General features: G+C 38.3%; 2 protein-coding genes across 2 annotated transcripts in view; both read left to right on the forward strand.

Annotated features, from left to right (window-relative positions):
* The first annotated feature begins 2,472 nt into the window (after positions 1-2,472).
* The window catches only part of LOC106911550 (peroxisomal succinyl-coenzyme A thioesterase-like), a 38,117-nt gene continuing 13,702 nt past the window's right edge, over positions 2,473-26,887 (forward strand). Inside the window, exons 1-5 of the mRNA XM_088006685.1 lie at positions 2,473-2,691; positions 5,243-5,444; positions 5,539-5,638; positions 5,718-5,908; positions 19,390-19,559. Of these exons, the coding sequence (XP_087862811.1) occupies positions 5,249-5,444; positions 5,539-5,638; positions 5,718-5,908; positions 19,390-19,559 (657 nt within the window). The 5' untranslated portion in view covers positions 2,473-2,691; positions 5,243-5,248. The remainder of the gene's footprint in view (positions 2,692-5,242; positions 5,445-5,538; positions 5,639-5,717; positions 5,909-19,389; positions 19,560-26,887) is intronic.
* On the forward strand, positions 5,918-16,956 carry LOC148159552 (uncharacterized). Its single transcript, XM_088006686.1, has 5 exons — positions 5,918-10,942; positions 11,046-11,201; positions 12,993-13,085; positions 14,746-14,858; positions 15,498-16,956. Exons 1-4 carry the CDS (start codon positions 10,769-10,771, stop codon positions 14,755-14,757), a joined length of 435 nt encoding a protein of 144 aa, XP_087862812.1. The 5' UTR covers positions 5,918-10,768; the 3' UTR covers positions 14,758-14,858; positions 15,498-16,956.

Here is a 26,887-nt window from a genome sequence, read left to right on the forward strand (position 1 = left end):
CTGTTCTCATCCTCCCTCCCACTGCGATGTTTGCCACCATGACAGGAGACGAAATCAATCAATGAGCATGCTCTGTGTTCGTTCAACTTTTACTTATTCGGCGATTAAATAAACGTGTGTATGTGTTAGCTACTGCAGTGTACACAAGAACAAAGAACGGCTCTCAGTGAGGCTTCAGTCCTTAGGACTTAGTAAAGATCCGTCCAGAAGAATCAGATCGTTCCTGAATGTCATATTACTATATTGCACTTTGGTCACAGCGTTGTCCCATATATGCGACACCTCAGTCAACACACAATGGCATGAGTGACAATTTTTTTTCATCGCAGATGCAACATGTGTCTCAGTCAGTACAGCTAGCTTTGCTAGCATCACGTCCACAGATCTTACCTTTCTTTAAGCTTTCCTTCGAAGTGACGCTAAAAGTTGGACGAAGTCCCCACCGTCTGTTAAAGCGAAGCGCTGCTGGTTTTACATGTCACCATATCTTATGGTTTATGCAGCGCTATTATATTACTGACGATTAGACGGATATCTACCACTGCGCATGTCTGGAGCTCCGCGTGCGAGTAAAGGTGGAGGCGATGGGTGACAACAGATATTAAGTCATGTTATTGCTTGGATTTTACAGCGCCACCTTAAGACCCTGAACTTCACATTTTAATGGAAAAAAAAGCTCAATGCGGCGTGGATGTAACGAGTAACGCAACGGTTTTGTAGAAATGTAGTGAAGTAGAAAGTACAGATACTTACTGTAAAATGTAGTGGAGTAAAAGTAGAAAGTATCCATTATTAAATCTACTTAAGTAAAGTACAGATACACGAAAACTGTACTTAAGTACAGTAACGAAGTACTTATACTTCGTTACTTCCCACCACTGCTTAATTGTAAGTTATTTTATAATAACATTAACCATGTATATACGGTTGAACTGAAGGGGAGAGTGTTTGTTTAATGGATAGTCCAAAAAAAGAAAAGACAAGAAAAAAGACTGTAGTGACTTTTGCGTGTTTTGCATGTGATGTCAGGTGGGTGGGGGGGCCCATCTAAAATTATTCTATCCAAGGCCCTGGCAAGAGTACCAGGTGGCCTGAACTCATCTTCCCATGAATTTTCTCCTTGTCCGTAGGCAGGATCATTTTCTTAATCAGAGAGGAAAATTGCATGTGAATGTCTTATAAATATATTTTAAAGGGGCATCTCTGTGGATGAGTCTAGCATTCCCTCTTGTGTGCTCAGTTCATGTTAACTGGAATGTAAATGTGAATGTGGTTGGATTTATGATTATGCACAGCTTCAGACATCTGGGTTACTTTTTGCCTTCATACATTTGTAAACAATATGTAACATATTTGTACATAAGTACAAAGGAGATTTATCTGTTTCTACGTTTTTATGATCGAATGGGCTCTTTGCACCTCAGCTTCCGCGTTCGGGGTAAAGCGGCTCGATTGTTTCCGATCCAATACAAATATCATTTACATTAGGTGCTTGCAGTGCTTGGCCAAGGTTTGTACATCGATCCGAAGCCCCAACAAGTCAGCTGGAGAAAGGTTTTAAGATGTTCGCCTCGTTATACTTAAACTTTGTGGCTAACATTAACGTTAGCTTATGCTAGTAGGCAATATTCTCGGACATTGTTCTTGTAAAATGTGCTATTTAAGTATCTAAACATTCTAACGGACAATGTATTTACCTTATTTTCAAGTATATTATGTGTGTTTATTGTCGTTAGTGTCACAGACTAACGGGGAGGTTACGGTTCGGGCTTTTTACTAACGAAGCTCAACAAGCCTCATAGCTTGACAGTAGCGCAGCTCTGGTGTCAGAGATCTGGTTCAGCTGTTCAGGTTCAAAGTTGCTGCTTTTAGAAAAATATGACCGTGTTGCTTCATGTCTCCGTGTTATTTCGTTTTATTACCTTTGCATGTTTCTTGTTCAGAGCTCAGATAGGACGGTGTTTACAGCAGGATGTACAGGCGGATCAGTTGCTTGGCTGTCTGGCTCTGGTCTGCTCTCTCGTTCCCATAAACTCTTTCAGGCTGAATATAGAAGTGATTCCATGGAAATAACTCAGGGAGGCTTCTTCATTTACCATCCCTATCCCCGGTAGTTTTAGGCTGATCCGGAGTGAAGGCTGCAAACTTTGCTGTGCGGCGTTAGCTGGTAGTGACAGATATTTACAAGCCATCTTCTTAATTCAGGATGGCTTGGAAATTAACGAAAACTTAAAAGCCCATTATATTAGGAAGACAACAATGTTAATAGTATTGTTTTTTTTGCATCTGAAATACGACTTAGTCTTTTCTACCAGTCATGGTAACTCAAAGCGGAAAAAAGTGAGCCGCATTAGCTTCTGGAGATGTGACGTCAACGCCTTAGGTGCAAAGAGTCCATTCCAATGCCACAGATGGCTTCTTACGTCATCTAGTGTTCGCCGGTGGTATTGTGTCTGTGGGAGGAGACTAAAACCTCCGTGTCGGATTCACTAAAAAACAATGTGTCATGGCATGGGTTAGGAGTGTCGGATTCACTAAAAAACAATGTGTCATGGCATGGGTTAGGAGTTTCGACTCTTAGCTGGGTGCTGGTGTGGAGCAGACGCCGCTGGAGACCAACTGACGCCTCAAACCTACAAAGAGGCACGAATAAAGCAGAAGACCAGAGCGCGAGGGCCTGCAGCCGGAGGGGTGAGCTTCCAGCACACACGCGCGTGGACAGCTTGTTTTTAAATGTAGCTGCCCTTTACTGTGAGCTTGTGCTGGGAAAACCCTTGAGGAAGCCACGCTTCATTAATCTTTTGTAAAGTGGAAGCATGGAGGACTTCTGCCAGGGTGGAACATGCTGCGTTCATTACCACGGTGGTTTCAGGTTCCAACTGGTGGTTCTGAGCCAGGTCTGAACTTCAGTAACTTCATGATTACCCAGCAGCTCATTCTCTCCTTTAGTCCGTCCTAGCTGCAGAGTTCATAGTGAATTTGCAAATAGGAACACCTTCGATAATGATGTTAGTTGAAAACTTCGTGAGAAAAAAAATTAATTTGAAATCCTAATGCTGGCTTTAAAATGAGGAAAAACACTTTTTTCAGTTTTCCAGAAAAAAACGTCAATTCCTTGTTGGGTTTTTTAAATTATTATTTTCATTAATAGCTTAAGCACAAAATCATAACAGCGGTGTAGTGTGTCGTTGGAAAGTCAATGGTTTGGGCTTACTTTACCTGGGTTTCTCTGCATACTAAACCACTGTGTACTAGTTACGCGTATGTTCTGTCCAACAAGCAGTGACGCCACTGATTCAAGATTATGCCATAATAATGTAAGAAAATAACAAAGCAGCAAATGCTACTTTCTAGTCTAACTGTAAAAGAACATAGTTCTACTATCTTTGAATCTAGTACAATTATAATTCAACTAGATAAAACTATCCGTGTGGATGGTTTTACCAAGGGTGGAAATTAGCACCCGCCACTGGCCAAATGCGGGTAAAAGTATGAAGTGGCGTGTAAATTGGAGCAACAGAATAATAAGTAAAAAAAAGTGCATTCAGTCTGAACTTCTGTCCAGGGGAGGACTGACCGTCTGGACTACAGACTGATGCATTTACTGTCCGTATCTGGCGGCCCTACGCTGTCTTAATTTAACAACAACAACAACAAACAAAGTATATTAAATATAATTTTTATCGACCGCGACAGCCCATTGGCTTATCCAATGAAGTCCCTCAGTCCTCCTTGGCTCGCCCCTCCCCTCTGACGTTATAAATAGAACCATTTCAGCTAACGGTTAGCTGCTAACCGGAGTCCGAGAAAAGTGAGAGGATACGAGACGGGGCGGGTCAGAAAAACTACGACAAAAGCTAAAAAGCGCTTAAGTCCATTCAGAAAAATGTGTCATGTTTACCACACTAATTTTGACCGTTGGAGCAGATTCAGTAGCGGAGAAGGAGGGAGAATTAGCGATTCAGGGTCTTTATTATCGTCGGAGGATGATGATGAGAGAGACCAGGGACAGACTGAGGAAGAGTTCAGGTTAGCTGCTGCTGCCCGGTAAAAAGGAGTGAAAATGTTAATAAAGAAAAAGTTTCATGCGGACCAGAGGACAGGTGTGTGTGTGTGTGTGTGTGAGAGAGAGAGACGGGGGGAAATCAACACTAAGCTCCAGGTTGTCAGAAAAACAGGAATAATGACGGCCCGTTGATTTAATAATGAACACGTTCTGAGATATTTTAGTAATAATAATTGTGAATTTCAATAGAAAGCTTAAGTAAGGGAAAACAGATAAAACAGAAAACAGTTACTGATACCATTTAAAATATTTTATAAATGACTAGACACATCTTTACTATCGGGGGAGTTGTAGCCAAAATGTGGAAATGTTCACAACATATGATTGTAAGAATGTTTGGGTTGTGTAGTTAAAGTTTGCTGCAGTAATTACTTCAAATGAACTTATTGCACTACAAGCCTGTTAAGGTGTCCATGCTTTATGTTAAATTATTACGCATGTGTATAGTAAACTTATTGTCAGTAAATCGGTTTTCATAGAGTTGTTAAGAATAAATCACACATTTTATATAATTTGCTTGTATTGGTGGGGTTTGTAATCGAAAGAAAAAAACAGTAGCTAGTGAAATGCTTGAGTGACCGGTAAAAAATTTTCTCCACCAGCCACTGTGGCTGGTGGAGAAAATTTTTAATTTCCACCCCTGGTTTTAGCCAAGGGTTTTGACAGCGTAGAACAAGTTTTGGTTCACACTGGGGGAAATGGAAGGCGTGGTTAATCATTTAACTTTGAAAAATAAAACCTTCTTTAGAAATGTGGACTGTGGACTCTGATATTATCTTTGAGGATGTTTGTGCTGCTGCAACATGTTTAGCATTGAAGTACTATTTTAGACTTGAATAGCTTCACTGTGAGGCTAACTCCTTTTAGCACAACTTGATCACAAAAATAATCTTTTCCAGTGTCCCATCAGATCAATTTTTGAAGGAAAAACTAAACTCCAGTGGGTCAAGAGAAGCTGCCCGTAAGGACAGTTTCACTTGTGTGGTAGATTTATGGGCATACCAGAAACATGTGAACACAAAGGCTCCAGCTTGGGATTTTGCATTTAAGAAGAAAAAAGAGTGGTTAAAATGAATCACAATTAGTGCTTTAAAGTTATGGCTCTAGACCAAATCAAAAATGAATCCAGTGTATATGTAGTGTTAAATGTTTTATTTTCAATCCTTTTTTCATCAGTTCAAGATGGATGAGAAACATAGTTGTGTGACGCTGTCAGTCCAGCCCTCCAGAGGACTTGTGGATGAGAAATTTGTTATACTGGTCCAGAACAGCTTCCCCAGTTCCCTGTTGACCATCTACGCCCACCATCAGTGTGAAGACGGCAACAGCTGGCACGCATTCGCCCACTACACTTCTGATGCCACTGGTGCTGTGAACGGTGTGGCATCTTACTCCAGACGTCAGACACACAGCCATGTAACAAGAAATGCAGACAGTGTTTCACTTTTATTTTTTTGCCTTCCTCTTCACAGTTTCAGAAGATTGCAGTATAGGTGGGACTTATTCAGGTGTTGAAGCTATGGGTCTATTATGGAGCCTCAAGCCAGTTCCAGGCAGCAAACCAGGACTCAGGTTGCTTGATCATGCAATTGCTGCCTGTCTACACAGATATCACTACCAATATCTTAGCTGACTCTCCCCTTACCAACAGGATGAGGAAGAAGAATGTCCAGGCCCCCATGGTGGTCACCATATCTGTCTACAGCAGTCACCTGACAGAGGGCTTTGGGGATCAGGTCCCGCTGGCCGGTGTAGAAGTGGAGCGGTGGTACATGGCTCCTGGTGTCCGGAGGATCCCAGTTACAGAGGATGGACTCACTGCAATCCTCTTCCTGCCTTCAGGTAGGACTAGAACCAGTCTAGATGGACTAGAAGCAGGATAGTTGGTAACAAAAGTATTCACACCTCTTAAAATTTTTCCTCTTATTAATGCAGCCGCAAACCTTGATGTATTGAAATTAAAGTAAAAATTGAAACTTAGCTCGTAATGAAGTGGTGGATGAAAAAGGAAAAATAGACTTTGAAATGTTTGTCTGTGCCCCGTTTATTCAATAATGCTAAATAAATTTCAGTGCTGTCAGGTGGCTGCAGAAGTCATTTAATCACTAAGCAGAGTTCACCTGTGTGTCATCTAACCAAGAGCCAAGAGCAGATGTTCTGTTCTTGGCTCTTGAACAGCCAAGAACAGAACGGAAATTTTTATATTTCAATGGAAATATGCAATTTCCATTGAAATATAAAAATTCAACATTTCCGTCAACAAAGATTTGCGTCATAGCCTGTGACACCCCAGATTGCACACAATGGTAAATCAACGTTGAATTATAGTCAGAATGGTTGATTTTTGGTTGAGGTCGACAACTGACGGTGGATCAACCATCAAACAACCATCCACCTCTAGCCAAGTAACCGATGCTGAAACTGTGTCATTGAATCAATGTCAGCTGTTTTACTGCACACCTTCCCCTCCTCATCAGAGCTCTAGGTGAGAGCATTTTATCACTGAGCAGGGGTTATCACGTTTTAAATTAAGCACTGTGGAGGATAGTGGCTGGTGATTCCTTTCAGTACATTTTCTTAATTGTTCATAAAATCCTTACTGACTGTTTGTACATATTGTGTTGACACAAAAACATCTACAACTTACTACAAGGAGTGGAGCAGTCCACCCCTACCATTTATATGAGTGGGATGCTCCAACCACACAGCCACTTTGCTGTTGGCTTGTTTGCAAAATATGTTAATTCAATATTGAATTATGATCACAAAGGTTGAATTTATGGTTAAGGCTGATGACTGATGGTGGATAAACCTTCAAACAATCATCCAATTCTAGCCAATTAACTAATGTTGAAAATATGTAATTGAATCAATGTTGTTTTGTGGTCGAATTTTAATAGTTGAAACCCCAACGTCGAATTCAGTGTTTTTCCAACACTGGTCCTCAGGGCACACTGCCTTGCAAGTTTTAGGCATTTCCATAATTAGGGACACATGATTTTAATTGATGGCTGATTAACAGGGTTTTGCTGAACTGAAAACATGCCGGTCAGTTTGACTTAAGAACCAGGGTTGGGAAAAACTGCTTATCAATTTTGAATCCAAGTATGTTGTTTGTTGCACCCCTTCTCTCCTCCTCATCTCCAACTATTCCCCTCAAACTTCCCCACACCCACCAGCTCTTCCCAATCTTCCCCTCTTTACCCTCCCTCACCCCAGCCCTCCCCCTCCTTGAGCTCAGAACATTTTATTACTAGGTGGGGGTTAATCATGTTTCAAATTAAGCACTACATGTTGAGAACAGTGGGCTGTGATTCCTTTCTGTACATTTTCTTACTTGTCTATAGAGCTTTGGAACCTACGTCACTGTGTGTGACGTTTACGTCGCTCGTCGTCATCTTTGTTGGCCACAGACCAAAACAAACTAGTCAGAACACCGGTCTTTGTGTTACCGACCACAGTGAAATTGTTTTCAAGTTGGATGTTGGATATTTGCTCTCCGTGGAGTAAGGGGCTTTCAGCTCAAGGTTGATCCGATTTATGAATGCTAATTTCGGCCAGCTGTTCTCTACCGCTTCCTCTTCAAGCACTCGGAGGTTCACATAAGGACTGTCAATTTCCGAACCAAACACTCCTGTAAATAAATGTTAATAAATGCCTTGTCTTGTGACCAATTGATACAAAAAGGTGGTAATTCATGCTATTACACGAGGCACATTATCCTCTATTAAAATTTTAAGTCATATTCAATATTTTAAATAATTTTAATATTAAATGTTTTCTTCAATAGCTTCCAAATCGTGTGCCATTAACTCAGGATCTGTATGAAATTGTTCTGCTAGACTAGCGTTTCTCAATGGGGGCAGTACCGCCCCCTGGGGGACGTTCAGGGGACGGCAGCTGGCGGAATTTTTTAAAAAAGGGAGGGGGGGCCTACGATTCCTTTGGGGGGCGTTTGGTCGAAGGTAAACTTTACACCTTACAATCACAACAGTACCAGTTTAGACTTTGAGCAACTTGGTAAAACTGCATTGTGTAACATTAAATCCTGCTTGGCTGCAACTGTATCGATGGCAGCTCTTCTTCTCTTCAGTGTTTCTGTTAGCTTCTTGGCTCAGCTCCGCTCCTGCTACTAGTAGCTTCACCGCATCAGTTCAGCGTTTCACCGGCTGATGACGTTGCTGTGATTCACTTTGTCTGGTGTCTCATTTTCAAATATTTTATGTTTTATTGAGGTTTTTTTTTTGGCAGTGCTGTGATCATGTCAAAGCAGCAACTTATATTAAAAAGTGTTATTTCTATCTGGATGCTGCCCGCTTCCATGGAAGGACAACGGAATATCGCTCTTATAAACGACTAAAATCACGATACCCTCACTGTGTATCCCTCTGAAAAACGAACCCATTTAAATAATAATTTTAAAAAAATCGTTCCATGGGTGATATAGAGAGCGTTCATTTTATACAGTTAACATCGGTGCTGTAAGTGGTCCAGTATGAGACGGCAGCACCACAACACTTTTGAATTTCAATCATCAGAATAGCAGGATTTTTTCCGTTGTTTTAAAAAGCTTATGCCAGTCTGCTTTTCTCCATCGATACGCTTCCCAAACGCTCCGCACCGTGAGGGATTTAAAAAAAAAAAAAAAAAAAAGCGACACGCACGTTGCACAAAACTCAGAACCAGGAGAATCGAGACGTAGAACTGAGTAACGAACTATATGTGAATCATAAAAACAGAGAATCCGACGCTGAACACTGAAAAATCAATATCAGCGGCGAATCAACACATGATGATGATGGACGCGCAGGTGAATAACATGATGAGTGAAGATTACTGGTGGTGAGCGTCAATAACCGATAAAATAAAACTAAGAACAGGAAAGAAACTAAAGAGGACATAACAATAAACCAAGAGAGGATAATATTAATCAAAGGAAACTAAATGGAAATGAATGAAGAACAAAATGCAGGAATAAAATAAGAAACTAAATTAAATATAGAAGAATGAACGTGTATGGCAAGACCTTTTGAGCAATAATTAATAGGGACGACTGTATGGCAAGAATAAACACACTGTTTTCAGATAAAACGTAAAATAATATTGTTGAAATGCCCGTTATGATTGACATAATTGGAGTTTTATTCATGTTTTAATGGTGCAGAGTACAGTCTTTTTGCAAATGGATCAAAGTTTAAACTGGCATTGTTGTACATCTTTTATCTGATCATTTTGTGTAATATTTAACATCAGAAAATGGCACAGAACAAGAATATTTTTTTCCACTCTGATTGGCTGCTAATAGGCCTACCAAGTTTAAGTTGACGCCTGGAAAAGTGATTTTTATTCCCATGGCTTTTTTGTTCTCTGAGAAATAATTTTTGATGATAAATACAGAAATATTAATAATAAAATAATATTCAGTACAAAGTAGCCTACAAATTCCTTGATGGGGGCAGTGAGGGGACCTGCCCCCATCAAGGGGATGGGGGGGGCGCTGGCTCAAAAAAGGTTGAAAAGCACTGTACTATACGAGGCACATTCATCTTTATTACATTTTAACACTTTTTTTAAAACTATTTCTGTAGTCAAAATTTAGTATTTTTCTTCAATAGCTTCTAGGTCATGTGACCTATTAACTCAAAATCTGTGTGAAATTATTCTACTAAACTATATAGATTAGGCATATTTTTATTCCATTTTTACCCCTTTTTATTTTTTAACCAAAATTATATTTAAAAAATATTTTTAAAATTGTTCATAAAATGTATTACCTCAGGCGATCATCACATTTGTTACCCAGAATGTTCAATCTAGGACAGGATCTATTTCATTACATGTTCATTTGCCTGAAATATGTTAAATACAACAAATATTTATTAAAGTGTGATTAATTTCATAAAATTTACTTGTCAGCTTTATTGTTTAATTACACATAAATGTTTAAAGATGGGCTCTTTCATCTGGTTTGTGTCATGGTGAGGCGGTGGACAGAAACGCTGCAGGCAGTGGACGTCCTTTATGTGGACGTTATTTTAATGAACAAAATAAAGCAAAACAAACCCAAAAACCCATTGTCCTGACAGTTTGCTTGTTACATCTCATGTCCACTGACAAAACTCGGACTACGCTACACTCTAAAAAGTGTATTTGGGCTGTAGTTAATGTTATGGCCTTATTTACATTAACCTGACTTAATTGTTTGGCTTTAGTTATGACAACTTACTTTCATGAGTTCAGTTAACTTAAAAGTCACACATTTTATCTGAAACAAACGTTTAACTTTGAGTTTAAGTGAAACAATTAAGTTGAATGCAGTTTTATGTCTGACGTCATTACGTCATTGCGTAAGCTTTGCCTGAGACGGATCCACTTCTTGTACCGACTGCATGTGCAGCCGCCATTTCTTCTGACCATCGACTGTCCACCGGATTGTGAAAAAAACAGTAAGTATGCTACCCACCATGACAAAAAATTATTTAAACGGTGTAAAAATATTAATGACTTTTTCTACCTTTAATTTGAAACTGAACTGTGTTTAACGTTGAAGTATCATCAGTTATTTGCTTTGAACACATTTGCTAGTTGTAATCAGCCTCGCTGTTTGGTGGGCTTCAAATCTCAATTTGTTTCCCGCTGCAAAAATAAAGAAGCCAAGACGAGCTGAAGCCAACCTTCCCATTGGGAGAAGCACAAGAAAGTATGGAAAAACAGAGAATTGAACTCTTGACAGCAATCAAAAGGAGGAACAATGACAAGGTCATTGCGGACAAAATGGCTCATGCCTTTGCCTACAGGTGTCAGGAGGTGGTGAATGAAGAACCTGGCATAGAGGATTTCAAGGACAGGTGGCCTGTTCTGTTCCAACAGAAAGAGGTAGTAATGCAGATTGAGGACTTTTACTTGGATTTGGGAATGATTGCTCAGTATTTACTTTAAGTCATTTTGTAACATACTAAAGTTTTATTTTGTTTCTCAGATTAATGCAGAATTCCTGAGACTTGTGGCTCTTCCCCTTGAGCAGACTTTCTTTGCCCAGTTGGACAGGCTCTCAAGTCAGCTGATTAAAGTCATCCAAGCCAAAGAAGGAGCAACACGTGAAAAAATGGCTGGGATCATGAGAACTTATGATGAGGTATGGATATCATCGATGAGAACACTGAGGGATTTACTATTTTTCATTTAAAACAAAGAAGTTAAAGTTTCTAGTTACTTTCAGACTCTTTGTTTTAATTAATACTTGATACACTTTGCAAAGCTGATATCACTCAAAGAAAAGCAAGTTTTCCTGTCGTATTTTTGGTGGATTTAGTTAAAGTCAGTCTGTATTGTGGTTCATTCATGAATTCAATAAAATACACCTTTCTATTCAACTTGCCAGAAACTAGTGCTATTTAGTAGAGGTGTGCTGATTGAACGGCCACCGATCATAATCGGCCGATTTCCGTGAAAAAGTGTATGATCAGTGATGGCCGATCACACAAACCGATCATCACCTGCATCTCATTTCCAGCCTGCCTGTGCAGCTGGTCTCCTCTTTCCTTCACTCTGCGCAAACACGCAGCAACAAATCCTAAGCGATGTGTAACTATAACGCACTGAGTGAATGGGGAAGTTTCCGTGTTGCAGCAGAAAATTGAAGCAGGTCAAAATGTATCAACACGACGAATCTAATACGACATAAAAACAAAGCCATACTTGACGGAGTTTGGCTACATCGAGGCTCACTGCAGTAAAAAAGACATACGGAGGATCAGATAGCAGGTAAAGCAGCGCACAGCTACAAACACTCACCCGGATTAGCATGACGGTCAGAAAGCTAAACAAATAACCTGGAAAATTATTTAAATCTTCGAGCTGCGATGTCAGACGCTGGTTCTGCTCTCCTGTTGAACCGCTGCTACGCTACAGGTAGTAATATCTGACAGATGGAGCTTCGCTTCTGCTCCACCTGGTAGTGACTCTCACACCGAACCTCTGCTTAAAGCTGCAGCATCTAACTTAAAAAAATAAATTTGACATACGTATTAAAACTTTCGCTGTCCTAACATGAGACAGATAATCTCTGAAAAAATAATCGTTCTCCTCCCTGTTCTGCATAATTACTCCGCTCAGTCAGAAACAGCCAATCAGAGCTAGCAGTAACCAGCTAGCCGCCATGCTATCAGGAAGTTTTCATTCAGTAACTCTGGATTGTTTATTGTAATGGATCCTGTTTTTGCCTTTGAATGGTAAGTTTTATACTTGAATTTTTTGGCAATGTTGAGAGGTTTTATTTTGGCTCTTTGTGTTATTTAGCCTCTTCAGAGCCTTCATATGTTATCAGTCTGTTAAAGGTAGTATTATCAATAGCAGTACAATTTGCACAATGCCTGTTTAGTTTTTTTCTTGGAAAAAGTTATTAAAAACAAGTTTTTTGTCTAAATTAAGGTGAATTCGTGGTTCCTTTTTCCACATAATGTAACCGGTAGTGTTTATGATTAAACAAATAATTATGTGATCGGTATCGGTGTATCGGCCCTCATGAGTGATCAGAATCGGAATCGGCAGGACAAAACCTGATCGGCACATCTCTACTATTTAGTAAATTTTTGTAGCTTATTTTTAAATTAGATTTTTTTAAATGTTAGACTTGTATCAATTTTATGCTGTAAGATATCTCTTTAACGACAAATGATATTCATTAGTCCCAGTAGGTTGTGCTAAGAAAAAGCCTTAACCTCAACAACATAGTCTAGTTTCACAAACCCTAACTTGAAGCATTAATGCGGCAGAGGTGGAATTTGTGTAATTATGGTATTTGTTAGTCCTTTGCTCTTGTGAACAGCCCGAATATATTACTATTACATCAGGAATCTTTTCAGAGATATGTAATATTGATAACACAATATCAATATTGTGTTATTGAGTTCGTCCTTTTCTCCAGGTGGAGGACATTGGGATTCGAAGGGAATGTGCTCTGAAAGGGCTCGTCACCTTTCTTGAAGAGGATGCAGAAGACCTTATTAAAGAATACTGTGTAAGTTTTTTTTAAAAGGTTTGAAGCCGCATCTTATCCCATTCAGGGATTAATAAGAATGTTTTAGTCATGCTATTTTCATACCAGCTCCAAAATATCTGATAAGCAACAGAAATATGCATTTTGTGTTGATTTCCAACCTAAGATGACCATTGGCTGGATTACTATTCTGCTTTGATGTATAATCTATGAATTTGTTTTTTTAAGCTAAAGCCTGCAATATGACAAAACGCATATAAAGTTACATCCATGCATTATCTTTTCAAAAACATTAAAAATCAGCCTTTGAGTTATTCAATCACGTTTTAACTTAAGCACTATGTGTTGACAACACTGAGTTGTGATTCCGTTCTGTACCCAGATTCACTAGCGGAACAAGTCAGCGTTGGGCCAAGGGGCGGGGCTAATTACCGGACCCCTAACGAATCACCAGGCCCCTGACGTTTATCGCCTGCGCTACCAGAAACTGTTGAGCGAGGGGCGGGGAGGTTGGTCTGCGTTTTTTGGTTGATCTTTACCCAGGAAACACATCAGCTAAACCGTGAGTGAAACGGTCACTGGGACTGACTAGTATATATTCCATTGAGGGAAAGTAACTTTAACATTAAATAGACCTTTCTCAACAGGCGGTAGACTTTCTCAGTCTATAATCAGACATTTAAGCCCCCCACCCCCCCCATAGCTCTGCACCTGCCCAGATTGCACATGATGGCAATTCAACATTGAATTAACATCTTTTGCCAACAAGCCAACAGCGAAGTGGCTGTGTGTTTGGGACATCCCACTCATGTAAATGGTGGGGGTGGACCGCTCCACTCCTTGTAGTAAGTTGTAGATGTTTTTGTGTCAATATATCACACTCAAATGGTCAGTAGGACTTTGTTAAGAAAAAGAAAGAAAATGTACAGAAATGAATCTTCACCCACTATCCTTTACAGAGGTTAATTTAGAATGTAATACCCCCCACTCACTAATAAAATGCTCTGACCCAGAGCTCTGATGAGGAGGAGAGGAGGGGAAGGGGTGTGGCAAAAGAGCTGACATTGATTCAACATTGATTCAACATTGATCAGTCGTTGATCAGACATCAGCATTTCATTCATTAGATTTCAACCACAAAACAACATTGACTCAATGACACAGTTTCAGCATCGGTTACTTGGCTGGAGGTGGATGGTTGTTTGATGGTTGATCAACCGTCAGTTGTTGACCTCAACCAAAAATCAACCATTCTGACTATAATTCAACATTTATTTACCATTGTGTGCAATCTGGGCAGTTTGTTGCAGCCCTCATCACCTCCTCATCTCCCCCTACTCCCTCCCAAACCTCCCCCACCCAGTCGCTCCTCCCAACCAAAATAAGGGCATTGTTTTGTGCCCATAGTAATCCTGGTTATTTTGGGGCAAAACGGATATTTTTAATAATTGAGGTCATGTCTCCTTTTGTATTATTTTCATCCTACCCACCACTCCAGGCCTAAGTATGAAATCCTGTGAGATTTTGTGGGATTTGAGTTTTTAAAATAGGGCGGGGCCTATTGTTTGGTCTGGGAGAACATGTGGTGGACAAGGAAGTGTAAGGCTGGCTGCTCCAGGTGGGCTTTAAATTGTTGTGATAGTAATCACTTGTTTTTAACTTTTTATTATGATATGCTTAGGGTCGTGCTTAAATGAGCCTCTGTACCAGAACAGCTGAGTTGGATGATTACATGACCGTCTGCAGCCATCAAGAAGTGCAGAAGGTTGTTAATCATCCACAGATTCAATCCAGGTGAGGCAGAAGGGAAACACTTAACATGTAAGGCAGGTGAAACACTGAACTAAACCTGCTAATGACTGATTCAGTCTGTTGATCCTTGGATTGGTAACTGGTTAAATTGAACTGGACTATTGTTACTTGTGTGGGATCTTTATTAGTATATAGACACTTTTTAAGGAATTTAATCAACTTATTTGGAAATATTTGTAGTTGATGGAAGATTGAACCAGCTATTTGATGGAAGTTTATTCTGTATAAATTATAATTTTTCCAACTACACTATAAATCACCTTTTGTTCGATTTATTTGTCTCTGGTGTGTTAAATAAACCTGATCCTCCCTGAGTTTTATTGTTAGGTTTTCTGATAAACAGCCCTTTATTTTAAATATTGATTTAATATCAATATCATAAATCCTACACTATACTGCAGCTTGATGGGTAAATGTAGTTGTATATGTAAACATTAAGATAAATATTAATGAGAGATTAAGATATTAATTTAACAGTGAGTGTACATGGGGAACTATATGGTTTGTATTTGTTCTCAGACCTGTAACCAGTACACTGTTTAATCTTTCATTGTGTTTCAGAACTTTTCAAATGTTTATCATCTTTCTAACCGGCACCTTCCTCACTTTTATTTTTTTCAGCTGTTGCTCTGCAGTTTGACCGAAAGCTGACTCTTGAGGACTGCAGCAAAATTGTCAAGAAGCGGCTTCATTATGCACCAGAATGAGAGGAAGACATCACAAGGAATCAAAGTGACGCCAACCAGAGTCAAACTGGGGTTACCACAACTTGTACTGTTTCCCTACTTCATACAGTACAAAGCTTAACTTCATGGACTCTGTTCTTCTGTGGACAACAGACTGTTGTTTTGACAGTCAAAAAGGAATCAAATATGTTTAAAGATCTGTCCCTCTTTTCTTAAATAAAATGTTAAATCAAACCCATGTTGTCATTTTTAAACTTTTGTACACAGTTTACCCATCATCTGCCAATAATATAGTGTTTAACACCAGTGAAGAAACTTTTAGTGGCATGTTATGATGTAGACCTATCAGACCTAAAATGTACATAAATCCTTAGCTTTCATTCAATATAAAAACAACCCAAATCTGCATGTACATCCACAGTCAAATGAGTGTTGATTCCTAACTGATTCAATGTAGAATCAACACAAATCCGGATGCAGATCCACGTTCAGATGATGGTTGACTCAACATTGATATAATGTAGAATCAACATTGATTCCTAACTGATTCAATGTACTATCAACACAAATATGCATACAAGTTGACATACAGATGATGGTTGAATCAACATTGATATAATGTCAGTTATGGTTGAAACCCTAACGTTGATTCAACATACAAGTCACCGACCACTTTCGATGTTGTTTCAATGTCAGCGTTCAACGTTGATTCAATGTTTCTGGCTGACATTGATTCAATGTTGTTTCAATCATTCTGTGCTATCTGGGTATTCTGTTCTGATGTCAATTAACTTAAGTATCATACATGGTTTAAATTCGGCAGCCATTACCCCACATCCTTGTTTGAAAGGATGTGGATGTCATTGCTCATTTCAGTTTGTTCTTGAGGTTAAAATAGTCACACATGTTACATTTTATGTAAAAACAGGTTATGGATTGAGAATGTTGATTTCCTTCATTTTAGGAGGACTTGTGGTAAATCTGAAAAACCTTATTTTTTTTCAGAGGAATACTTCTGGATTCTACAAGCTCACACAGGGATGTCCAAGGTTTGTCCTGGAGAGCCATCAGTGTGCAATTTTCAGATGGACTATTTCAATACCACCTTGCTGAATTCACACACCAGCAAACACTCAGCTGAGCAGAGGCATAGTAATGAGCAATTCATTTTATTCCAGTGTGTTGGAGATTGGATTCATCTGAAAGTTTCAGGATGGTAGCTCTCCAGAACTGAACTTGGGTGCCCCAAGTTGGGTTTACTCCAAAGCAAACCTAATTAAGCAGAAAAGCAAAATCTCTTATGAAGTTTCAAAAGATCTGTGTAGTATGTTCAGTGCATAATATGTTGTGAAAAATCTGTAAGTTTGTGATTTCACAATAAAATGTAAAATGTTCTATTTGTGCAATGTAGATTTGTTATTATAACCAAGTTGAATTTTTGAGTAGTGTAAAATGAATTTTACTCCTATTTTAAAAGCTAAAACAACATGCTAAAAATGATTTATATTTAAGCAGTATTATAAGTACAAAATAAGTATAAAGGACTTTGGGGTAGTTTTGTTTTTTTAAGTTAGAACAACTTAAATTTTTGAGTTTACTTTCTATAAATTTAAGTAAGGGGGATTAAATTTTTTTATATGAAGTAAAGTAAATAAATTGAGTTAGATTGACCTAATTTTGTCAAGTTAAACTACAAAATTACATTGATCCAACTTAATTGAATTACTTGTTACCAATTGAAGCAATTCAATTAAGTTGGATCAACTATTTTCTTTTTAGAGTGAGCATAAACAATATTAGCCCGACCTAAACAAGATTGACCCACTTGAATGAACTCGACATAAGCTGAACATGAGTACACCCGGACAAAATCATAGCAAAAAATTGACATAACAAAGCAAATTTAGACACTCACCAGAATGAAAATGTCTGGAGGGAACTTGTAGGTATCTGAGGATGTTGGAGAAGGTAATATCAGGACGTCTCAACCGCTGACACCCAGGACATTCGTTTTCTTTTTGTTAGCTCCAATAGCTTAGCCTCCTCGCGTTGTTTCCAAGCAGGAAAATAGTGAAACGAAAGTCCGTTTTCCATCTTTTTACCGTTTCAGTCGTGTGATTGGACATTACATTCAATAATGCAGCAAGTTCATACCATAGCTAAATTATTTTAAGTAACTTGGATTTAAAAAATCTACGAGAATGTTGTTTCTGCCGGTTATGTTTATGACCCCCAAAAATGACACTGATATTCCTCCGTCTACAGCAGTGACGTCACGTTCCAAAGCTCTATAAATATTATTACTGACTGTGCATAATGTGTTGACACAAAATCATCAAAATCAAGTCACTACAAGGAGTGGATCGGTCCGCCTCCCCCCGTTTACTCTAGTGGTTTGTCCCAACCAAACAGCCACGGTCGAAACGGCATGAAAGAGCTAAGTTCGTTGGAGCGACGCGGAAAAAACAATAATAGAAACATCGCATTTGGAAAAGGCGGATTTGGCATCAAGTGGTATGTGAATGGTTCGGATGGAAATGGAGCTAGGAAATGAGGAAGATGGGGATTTTGAAGGGTGAATGCCAGTGGGAAGAGGGAGAGGATGTGGAAGAAATAAAATAGATGAAGGAAAGGGAATTGGTGATAGCCAAGACAGTAAACGGGAACTGGAAGGAAGTAGCTCAGAAGAAGAAAGGATAGTTAGAAGGAAAGTTGTGAGGGAGGAATTTAAAGTAATATTAAAACTTAGGAACGAGGAAGAACAGGATAAAATCATTGTGGTGTCAAGAGAAATTAAAAAGAAAATTGGAGATGTTAAAATGGTAAATGGTAAAGATTTTGAGAGACGGAAACCTATTGGTAGTATGTAAAGATTCAGAACAAAAGATTAAGGCTTTAAATGTGGATAATATTTGCAAAAGAACTGTGCTGGAGAAAAAAATCATGGGAGAAAATAAAAATTAGAGGAGTGATTTATGGGATCCCTCTATGAAGATCTTGATAAAATTAAGAGAAGTGTTGAAGGTGCAAAAGTGAATAACTTGAAAAGATTGTCAAAAACAGTGGATGGAGAAAGAGTAGGAAGTTTGTCAATCCTTATTGAGTTTGAAGAAATAGAGTTGCCAAAAAATATCAAAATAGGGTATCTCAGTTTTCAAGTCAGACCTTATATACCTCCACCACTTCGGTTGTAGTGTTTTCAGCTGTTGGTGACACCGAGTTAAACCACAAATGAGGACCCTGGAGTTTAGTTGCAGCTTGTTTAATTGTCTTCATGAACATGTGGTGAAAACTGAAATGACAAAAAATACACTCTATCTCAACATGTAGGGACATATATACCCAAATTAAGTGGTTCAAGTTCGCTAAAATAACATTACAGGAAAATCAACAATAATATCCAACTAAACAGTATAATCTGCCATATGATGTAACTTACGGTGTTCCTGCATGACAATTCAGAGTGGATGGCATCTGATAACATTTCCATGCTGCCTCTTGCTTGTGAACCTGTTTTTGAAGCAAAAAGGGAATACCGGAAGTACGTAACCGGAAGAGAGCAAAAGAAATCGTACAGATTAAAACAACTAAAAACATAAGCTATGCAGAAGCAGTTAAAAATGTGAAGGAACAGGAAGGAAAATTAAGTTATTTTCTTGCTTTATATTTGTATCTCTTCACTTTGTTTCTAGGACTAAAACCGTAACTTTTTTCCTTTTTTTATTCTGTCAATGTGCAAAAAATATGTGAAAATTCAATAAAATGCTTTTGATAAAAAAAAAAGAAGAAATTTAAGAACTGTTTTTGTTGATCTGACTTATTTAAAGGACCTGGACCTTTTCCTGGTCTTCTGGACCTGTGGGGCGGTGGAGGTCAGTTGGTGGAATATCGTGCAGCTTTGCTGGCCTCACATGGAATTGCCTCAATGGCACTTGACTACCTGACATGTAAATACACCATGGAAACAGGAAAGATTGTGGAGCAGGACTACTTTGAGGTAAATGTGAAGGGAATATGTGGATATAAAACCAATGGCAACATGAGCATCACATGGACACTCATCCACGAAGCAGTTTGTGATGTGCTCTACAAACTGTAGTGCTTTGTAGAGTACATTACAAGAAAATAGGAGTTTTTCAGGGTTTCCCCTACTGTTCCACTGTATTATTATATTATATTATTTTAAGCCTGTATTATAAGCCTGGGGGGCCTTAAAATACATGGAGCCGGCCGGGAGCACTCGCCAATCACACTGCTGACACCTCTGCGTGTGGGACACTTAGCTCTCTATCGCAGCTTCATCTGTGAAGTTTACTGCAGCATGCATTGCGCGCCCCACCTTTCACTCAAACAGGACACAGACTCTCCTGTAATGGCATTTATATCAACACCCTTTGATGACTCTGTTTCTCTGGTGAATTCTTAATCAAGGTACGAGTCATGTTTAAAAGCCGCATCGTTTGCTCTGCTTGGCTCAATGTGAAGCACATTTATAGCCTTTAGACACGCTTTCAGAGGTGCGCTTTGAGCTTGCAATGAGGATGATATATCTATGGGAACAAAGAATTATGTGCGGCGTGTGCTTTTACATCTCATGCTGCCCACCGCATGGCTATATAATCATATTGTAGCTGTGGTAACAAAACAATCTAACTATGAATATTGTTCTTTGAACTTTTGCAAAGTAAACTTGCCAGCTCCTTAAAATATTAAGTTTAAATGTTAAATGATTTAAAACCTTTTCATTTATTTATGCTGAAACCATTAAATCAAATTTAGCAGCATTACATTTTTATATCTGTTGTGTTAAAATGTTAGCATTCAGGGGCTTAGTTAATTTATGCCTTGAGCCGGTTGCAAATGTGATCAACATTACATCATGTTTCTAGAGCCACTAACTTGGGGGTCCTCAAGTTCAGTCCTCCAGAGCTGCCATCCTGCAACTTTCAGATGCTTCCCTGCTCCAGCACACCTGAATCAAATGAATGCCTCGTTACAAGGCCTGTTCAGAGCTGATCCTGGTCTGTTGGTACGGAAGCGCATTGCTATCACGCAGGAAAAAAAATTTTTCGAGCTCTATCACGTTATAACGTGATACGTATCTTGTTAAAATGTGATATGTATCTTGTTAAAACATGATAATTTTATGTCCAGGAAGTGGCGGCATTATGCTAGGCTAGTACAGTGGCTAACATGAAATGGTCAGATTTCCTTTCATGTTTGGTCTACAACATGTAGAGATACGGATGCTGCTTTGCACTGTGGTTAAAACCATTAATAGCATGCGTACTCTGAGCAGGATCCTAAACAGAACGGGACTGCACAGAAGGAAACGTCAGTCCGGTCCTCTAGCTGTAGCGGCGTTCCTGACTGTCTGGATCGAAGCTCAAGTTGGCTTCGATTGTAGCTTCTGATTTGGGAAATGGCTAAAGGGAGATTATAACGGAGGCTCAGACGTATTTGCTGAACATTTTCTGTTCAGATTTGTTTTAACAGTACACTTGCTGAACAACGGCAACGGCTGTTCGTAACCAAGCAACCGAAATCAACAGAAGGCTAAGTGGCAAAAGACAAAACTAGATCCTGTTAAGCATTCTTCAAAATAAAAGACTTCCTCTCTCCAAAATAAATCATACATAAAGCTTTGAATTTAATTATTTTTTACGTCACCTTTTGGAATTGTGTACAATCAAGTTAAATTCGGTGAATAATAATAATCATGTAAATTATACGTAACATATGACTTGACATATGACTGTAAATAAGTAACTAATCATGGAAATTATATTTAACATATAAATGTTAAGAAATCATTTGTTCTGCTTTAAAAACGAACATACATCGACACTTCAGATCTGGAGCAGATTATTCTATGCTAATGGCAGAATATTTCAAATCTAGTTTGTGATTTGTGAAGTCTTTATCTGAATTGAAACCTCAGTAATGAGAGATTTAAAAATATTTTTGCATCTGGAATGCATTAGAAATAAACTCCTATCACATTTACAATATTTGTTATTATTTTAACCTTCTGTTTTCTTTCACTTTTTTGTCCTAGAGCACCTGCCTTTTTGTGTGGCTTACAAGGATCCATCAGCTGGGATAATAATGCCCACAACTTTTCAGATTCCGATTTATAGTGATGCAACATAGCATCAGAGATGAATAATCTATTCCAGGTCAGAAGTGTCTAAGTATGTTAGCTTTAAAAGTTTAATAGTTAAAGATGCTACCCATCTCCTTAATTGGTCACATCAATATTATAAAAATTACAATATTGCCAAAATTCTTATATGTTTTCCAATCAGTTTCAATTTCTTAACTCCCCTTCTTCTTTAAGGAGCTAAATATAACTTTTTCCAACTTCACTTAAATGGTAAACGCCCGAGAATGAAACTCTCTCTTATATCTGCCATATGACAGAGAGTGTTAACAATTATCAAACCTATTATGTTATTTCAACCCAGATCAGGGCAGCAATGTTTTACTTTACTGCCAAACAGCCCCCAGCATGGGTTACTATTGTGTCCCACTGGATCTCTATTGAGTACATGAACTCATCAGGCATTAATTAAGCAAACAAAATACCCATTTCTGAAAAATACAATGATGATCTGGCAAAAAACACTTGATTATTTGGGAGAAATGCAACAACTATCCGATGTAATGTTCATCCATGTAGAGCAGGATTTAAACTGCTAAGAATATAACTAAAGTGTCTGATCTTTTTTCAGGGAAGGTATTTATGTAACTTGAAGAAATTAAAAACAAACATGATATTCCTACAAAATATTTCTATAACTATCTTCAAGTTCAGAGTTTTATTTTATCAAAGCAACACAATAATCTTTATCTACCCTCTTTGTCTCCATTAGAAAACATTATTTTAAGTCACCTATATGGTAAAGGAGAGGTGTCTCTTCTTTGCTCCTTGTTTGTCGACAAATATTAAAAATCTTTGACCAATATTTGACAAATATTATTTTATTTTTTATTTTATTTCTTTTATTTTATCAGGTAAACCCCGTTGAGATACACATCTTATCTTATTTTGAAGAGGGACCTGGTTACAAAATAAAATTAATTAATACATATGCAGAAGTGTAAAACAGTAGAAAAGAATTTAAAAACAGTGACACTGTTTAATAGAATCTCGTCTGTTTTTAAGAATCGCTCGAAATAAGTCCAGTGAAACCAGCTTTGACATCTTTATTTCACAGTGGAGCTGATTCCAGGCTGTAGGAGCCATCACACTAAAAGCTTGCTTCCCTTTTTCAGTTCGGAAACGTGGAACATGCAAAAGAAAAATATTGTTAAAACGTAAAGAATGGGAATTAACAGATCTATGTAAAAGAAAGTTTAAGTATGCTGGAGCCAAGCCGAGTAGAGATTTATGAATCAGGATCATTAGGTGATTGTTTCTCAGTACGCTTAAAGGAGGCCATTCAGCTTTTGCTGATTTATGATTTATTTTGGAGAGAGGAAGTCTTTTATTTTGAAGAATGCTTAACAGGATCTAGTTTTGTCTTTTGCCACTATCGAGCCTTCTGTTGATTTCGGTTGCTTGGTTACGAACAGCCGTTGCCGTTGTTCAGCAAGTGTACTGTTAAAAAAAATCTGAACAGAAAATGTTCAGCAAATACATCTGAGCCTCCGTTATAATCTCCCTTTAGCCATTTCCCAAATCAGAAGCTACCAGAGGTGGGGACTCGAGTCACATGACTTGGACTCGAGTCAGACTCGAGTCGTTAAAATCACGACTTGATACTTGATTTGAAAAAATGCTCAAAGACTCGGACTTGACTTGGACTTTCACGGCCATTGACTTGGGACTTGACTCGACTTGAAGCGGTTTACTTTAAAAGACTTGATATTTTTACTCAAGTCATAAACATATTATTTATAAAGTGGCGTCATTAATTAATTTCACTCATTCCTATCAATATGTGCAGACCGTCCCCCTGTTTTTCCTCTCTCCTTAAGTATGTATGTGTGCGTAGCTGCAGCACAACCAATCAAATTAACAGGATTTGGACATTTAAAAAAACGCAGCGACGCTACAGAGCTCAGGGAACTAAAGACGAAATAACCGCTGGAATATGCTTCCACGAGTAACTTCTTTTGGCTACGTAGGTTCTGAACTTTCGAATAAAAAACGAACTGCAACTTGTAAAACATGCAATAAATAATTGGATATCGGGTGGAGATGCCACGACGTCCAACTCTGTCCGGCATTTGAAGCTTCACAAAGATCGGTAGGTGGCACTTTTCTTTTGCTGTAAGATAGTTGACTTTAGCTAACTTTGTGTTAGCATGTGTACTCTGGGTTAAATTGGTGATGATTTACCATAAATCCGGTCCTTCAAATGCCTCCACAAATAATGTGCACTGTTAGCTCAGGAAGCCAAGTTGTATAGCTTTGCTGGAAAAACAAATAAAAAAAATAAAAAATGTACAATCTCACTGACCCTGAATATAACACTAAGTGGGATAGTTAACTGAGTAAGACATAAAATATTGAGCTCATTATTTTGTGTTTAGTGATTCTGACCAGCTTGATTCACACAATATGTTTTTATCAATATTGAGATGTGAAATTGGCTGTAGATTTAACCCACTTGGCCTGACAGATATTTATTTTACCATCACATCCAAATTCAAAACCACTCCACTTTATTTGCAATGATTTAGAGTTTTTCATGTGGTTTATTTGTTAAAACAGACCAAATACAGTGACTGTCCCAAATAAATTTTGTGTTTAGAACATCTGGCCCATATTTACGTACATATTTACTTACACATTTTGGGCAGTTTGGTCTTTTGCAAATGCAGTGCAGAATAGTTAACTGAAATACAGTATCCTCAATTGCAGATTTCTGTTAATTGGTCAGTTGATTTGTTTTGTTTCTTGTGTCACTCAAACATGGACACATAAAAATACATGTTCACTCAGTGACCAGAGTGTTATGGTTCTTTGTACTGTGCTGTGGAAATGTCAGCATTTTCGTCTTTTTTATTGAATATCAAGTTTAACAGAAATGTGCAATAAAGAGGTCCAATTTAAAAATGTTTTTTATACTTCGTGTTCAGCTGCACATGTTCTATCATTTGAGATAAATACAGATTTTAAAAAGAATAAATGGTCTATTATTTGAATTTTATGTATAATCACAAATTATAATAAAAATAAAAACGACTCGAAATGACTTGAAATTCAAGGTTCATGACTTGAGACTTGACTCGACTTGCAACACAGTGACTTGGTCACACCTCTGGAAGCTACAATCGGAAGTCAACTTCAGCTTCGATCCAGTCAGGAACGCCGCTACAGCTAGAGGACCGGACTGACGTTTCCTTCTGTGCAGTCCCGTTCTGTTTAGGATCCTGCTCAGAGTACGCATGCTATTAATGGTTTAACCACAGTGCAAAGCAGCATCCGTATCTCTACATGTTGTAGACCAAACATGAAAGGAAATCTGACCAATTCATGTTAGCCACTGTACTAGCCTAGCATAATACCGCCACTTCCTGGACATAAAATTATCATGTTTTAACAAGATACATATCACGTTTTAACAAGACACGTATCACGTTATATCGTGATAGCGCTCTAAATTTTTTTTTTCCTGCGTGATAGCAATGCGCTTCCGTATGTTGGCATAAGGATGCATCCAAAAGTTGCAGGACGATAGCTCCCAGTTTGTTTATTTCCTCATAGCAAAGACATTCAGAGTGTAGTTCATTAAATACATGTATAGGGAACACATGCTTTTATACTCTACATTTTCTTTAGGTCAAAGTCAAAAAGCTTAAGTCCAACTTGAGTTCCATGTCTTTTTTGATGTCAGAAAGTTGAGTCTAGAGTCAAGAAATGTATCACTTAATTTCACACCTGGGATTTTGCAATATTGCAAAGAAACCTCTAAATTTTTGGAGGATGAGAATATTTCCTGTAAGTTTTAGTTAGATGGACATGGACCTAAATATGTGGCGAGTCAAGTTAACAAGATGTCACTTCAGAAAACACAGCAAACAAGTTATGGTATCAACTTTGGTATCAGCAACATATAAAATAAAAGCATTGCAGCAGCAATAAAACACACATTTCTTGGAGAATGTAACAGCATGTGTGGAATTAGGTAAACTGTTGCAGTTTGATGTGCGACATGGACAACTGCCCAGGGGACAATATTGTGAGGTGGGGAGGGTGGCATGAGCAGTCAACAATTTCATAGTAATGGGGAAGAGGGGAGGGGCGCTGGTAGAGTGGTTTGCCCAGGGCGCCAAACATGCTAGGACCACCTCTACAGATAAACATCAGAAAGCTGCAATAAAGTTATGAAGGTCATATTTTGTCAGAACACTGTGTAACACTTAAGGCTAGGCAGTTAACTGCAGCATCAGAAGATTGTCCTTTGAAAGAGTCTGAGGTTTGAATGAAAAAACAGGAGGCAGTGCTTTTAGTTTTGGTGAGTATATATATTAAGTGATTGGCATAAAAACATAAAACTACAGCAGCACAATGAGAGACACAAGACGGTTTACTCAGAATAAATTTATTCCAATATCATAAAGTCCATTGTCCTTTTCCTAGCTCGCCATCTTCATATCCAGATGAGGATATGGTCCAACAGAAAAAAAACTGACCTAAAGCATTAAGTATTTTATCCAAAACAACAATTATCATCTTGCACAAACATACAAGGAAATCAATATCAAATTTAGACATTTGGTTTATACATATTAAATGCAAAAGCAATTATTAGATTTCTAATAATTTTGACAAGATTCAATATTTCAATAATCAGGTTAAATTAACCACAATTTAAATAAAGTTTTAAAAATTATCATTTATATTTCAAGTTAATCAATTTAAAGTTTCAAATGTAAAAGCAATACTGCTATCAGATGACAGACTCACCAGGCAATCAAGTCCGTAGATTCACTGATTTGGATCAATTTGTGTGTAAGATGCCAACAGCAAGTCACAGCCACAGTGGAGACAGGTGAGGAAGTTAAAATTGCACACTGGAGGCGGGGCTTCAGATAAGTTTACAGAGTTTGGGGCAACACAGGAACTGGGCCCGCAAAAATCAAAGTACCTGACTAATTGCGGGTTACAACCGTCAAATGAAAGTGGCGGCTCCATGGAGTCAGAGGGGGTTACACAACCATCAATACAGCTTTCACTGCCATTGCAAGAAACAAAGATCTCAAAAGAGAGAGCTTAGCTGAAAAATTAGAAATACCACCCAAACTGGCTTCTCTCAATATCCCATCAATATCGTGTGACAAAGCAAAAAATGTTCTCATTTGATGGAGCAA

This window comes from Poecilia mexicana, unplaced genomic scaffold (assembly GCF_051168715.1).
Source record: "Poecilia mexicana isolate PSO_F unplaced genomic scaffold, ASM5116871v1 scaffold_6, whole genome shotgun sequence".
NCBI classification, from domain to species: domain Eukaryota; kingdom Metazoa; phylum Chordata; class Actinopteri; order Cyprinodontiformes; family Poeciliidae; genus Poecilia; species Poecilia mexicana.

Bases quoted from the DNA above. Each gene is read 5' to 3' on its own strand.
- LOC148159552 (XM_088006686.1), top strand. From the start codon at position 10,769: ATGGAAAAACAGAGAATTGAACTCTTGACAGCAATCAAAAGGAGGAAC. The intron at 10,943-11,045 runs GTAGTAATGCAG...TTTGTTTCTCAG, and splicing joins TTCTGTTCCAACAGAAAGAG to ATTAATGCAGAATTCCTGAG. The intron at 11,202-12,992 runs GTATGGATATCA...CCTTTTCTCCAG, and splicing joins TCATGAGAACTTATGATGAG to GTGGAGGACATTGGGATTCG.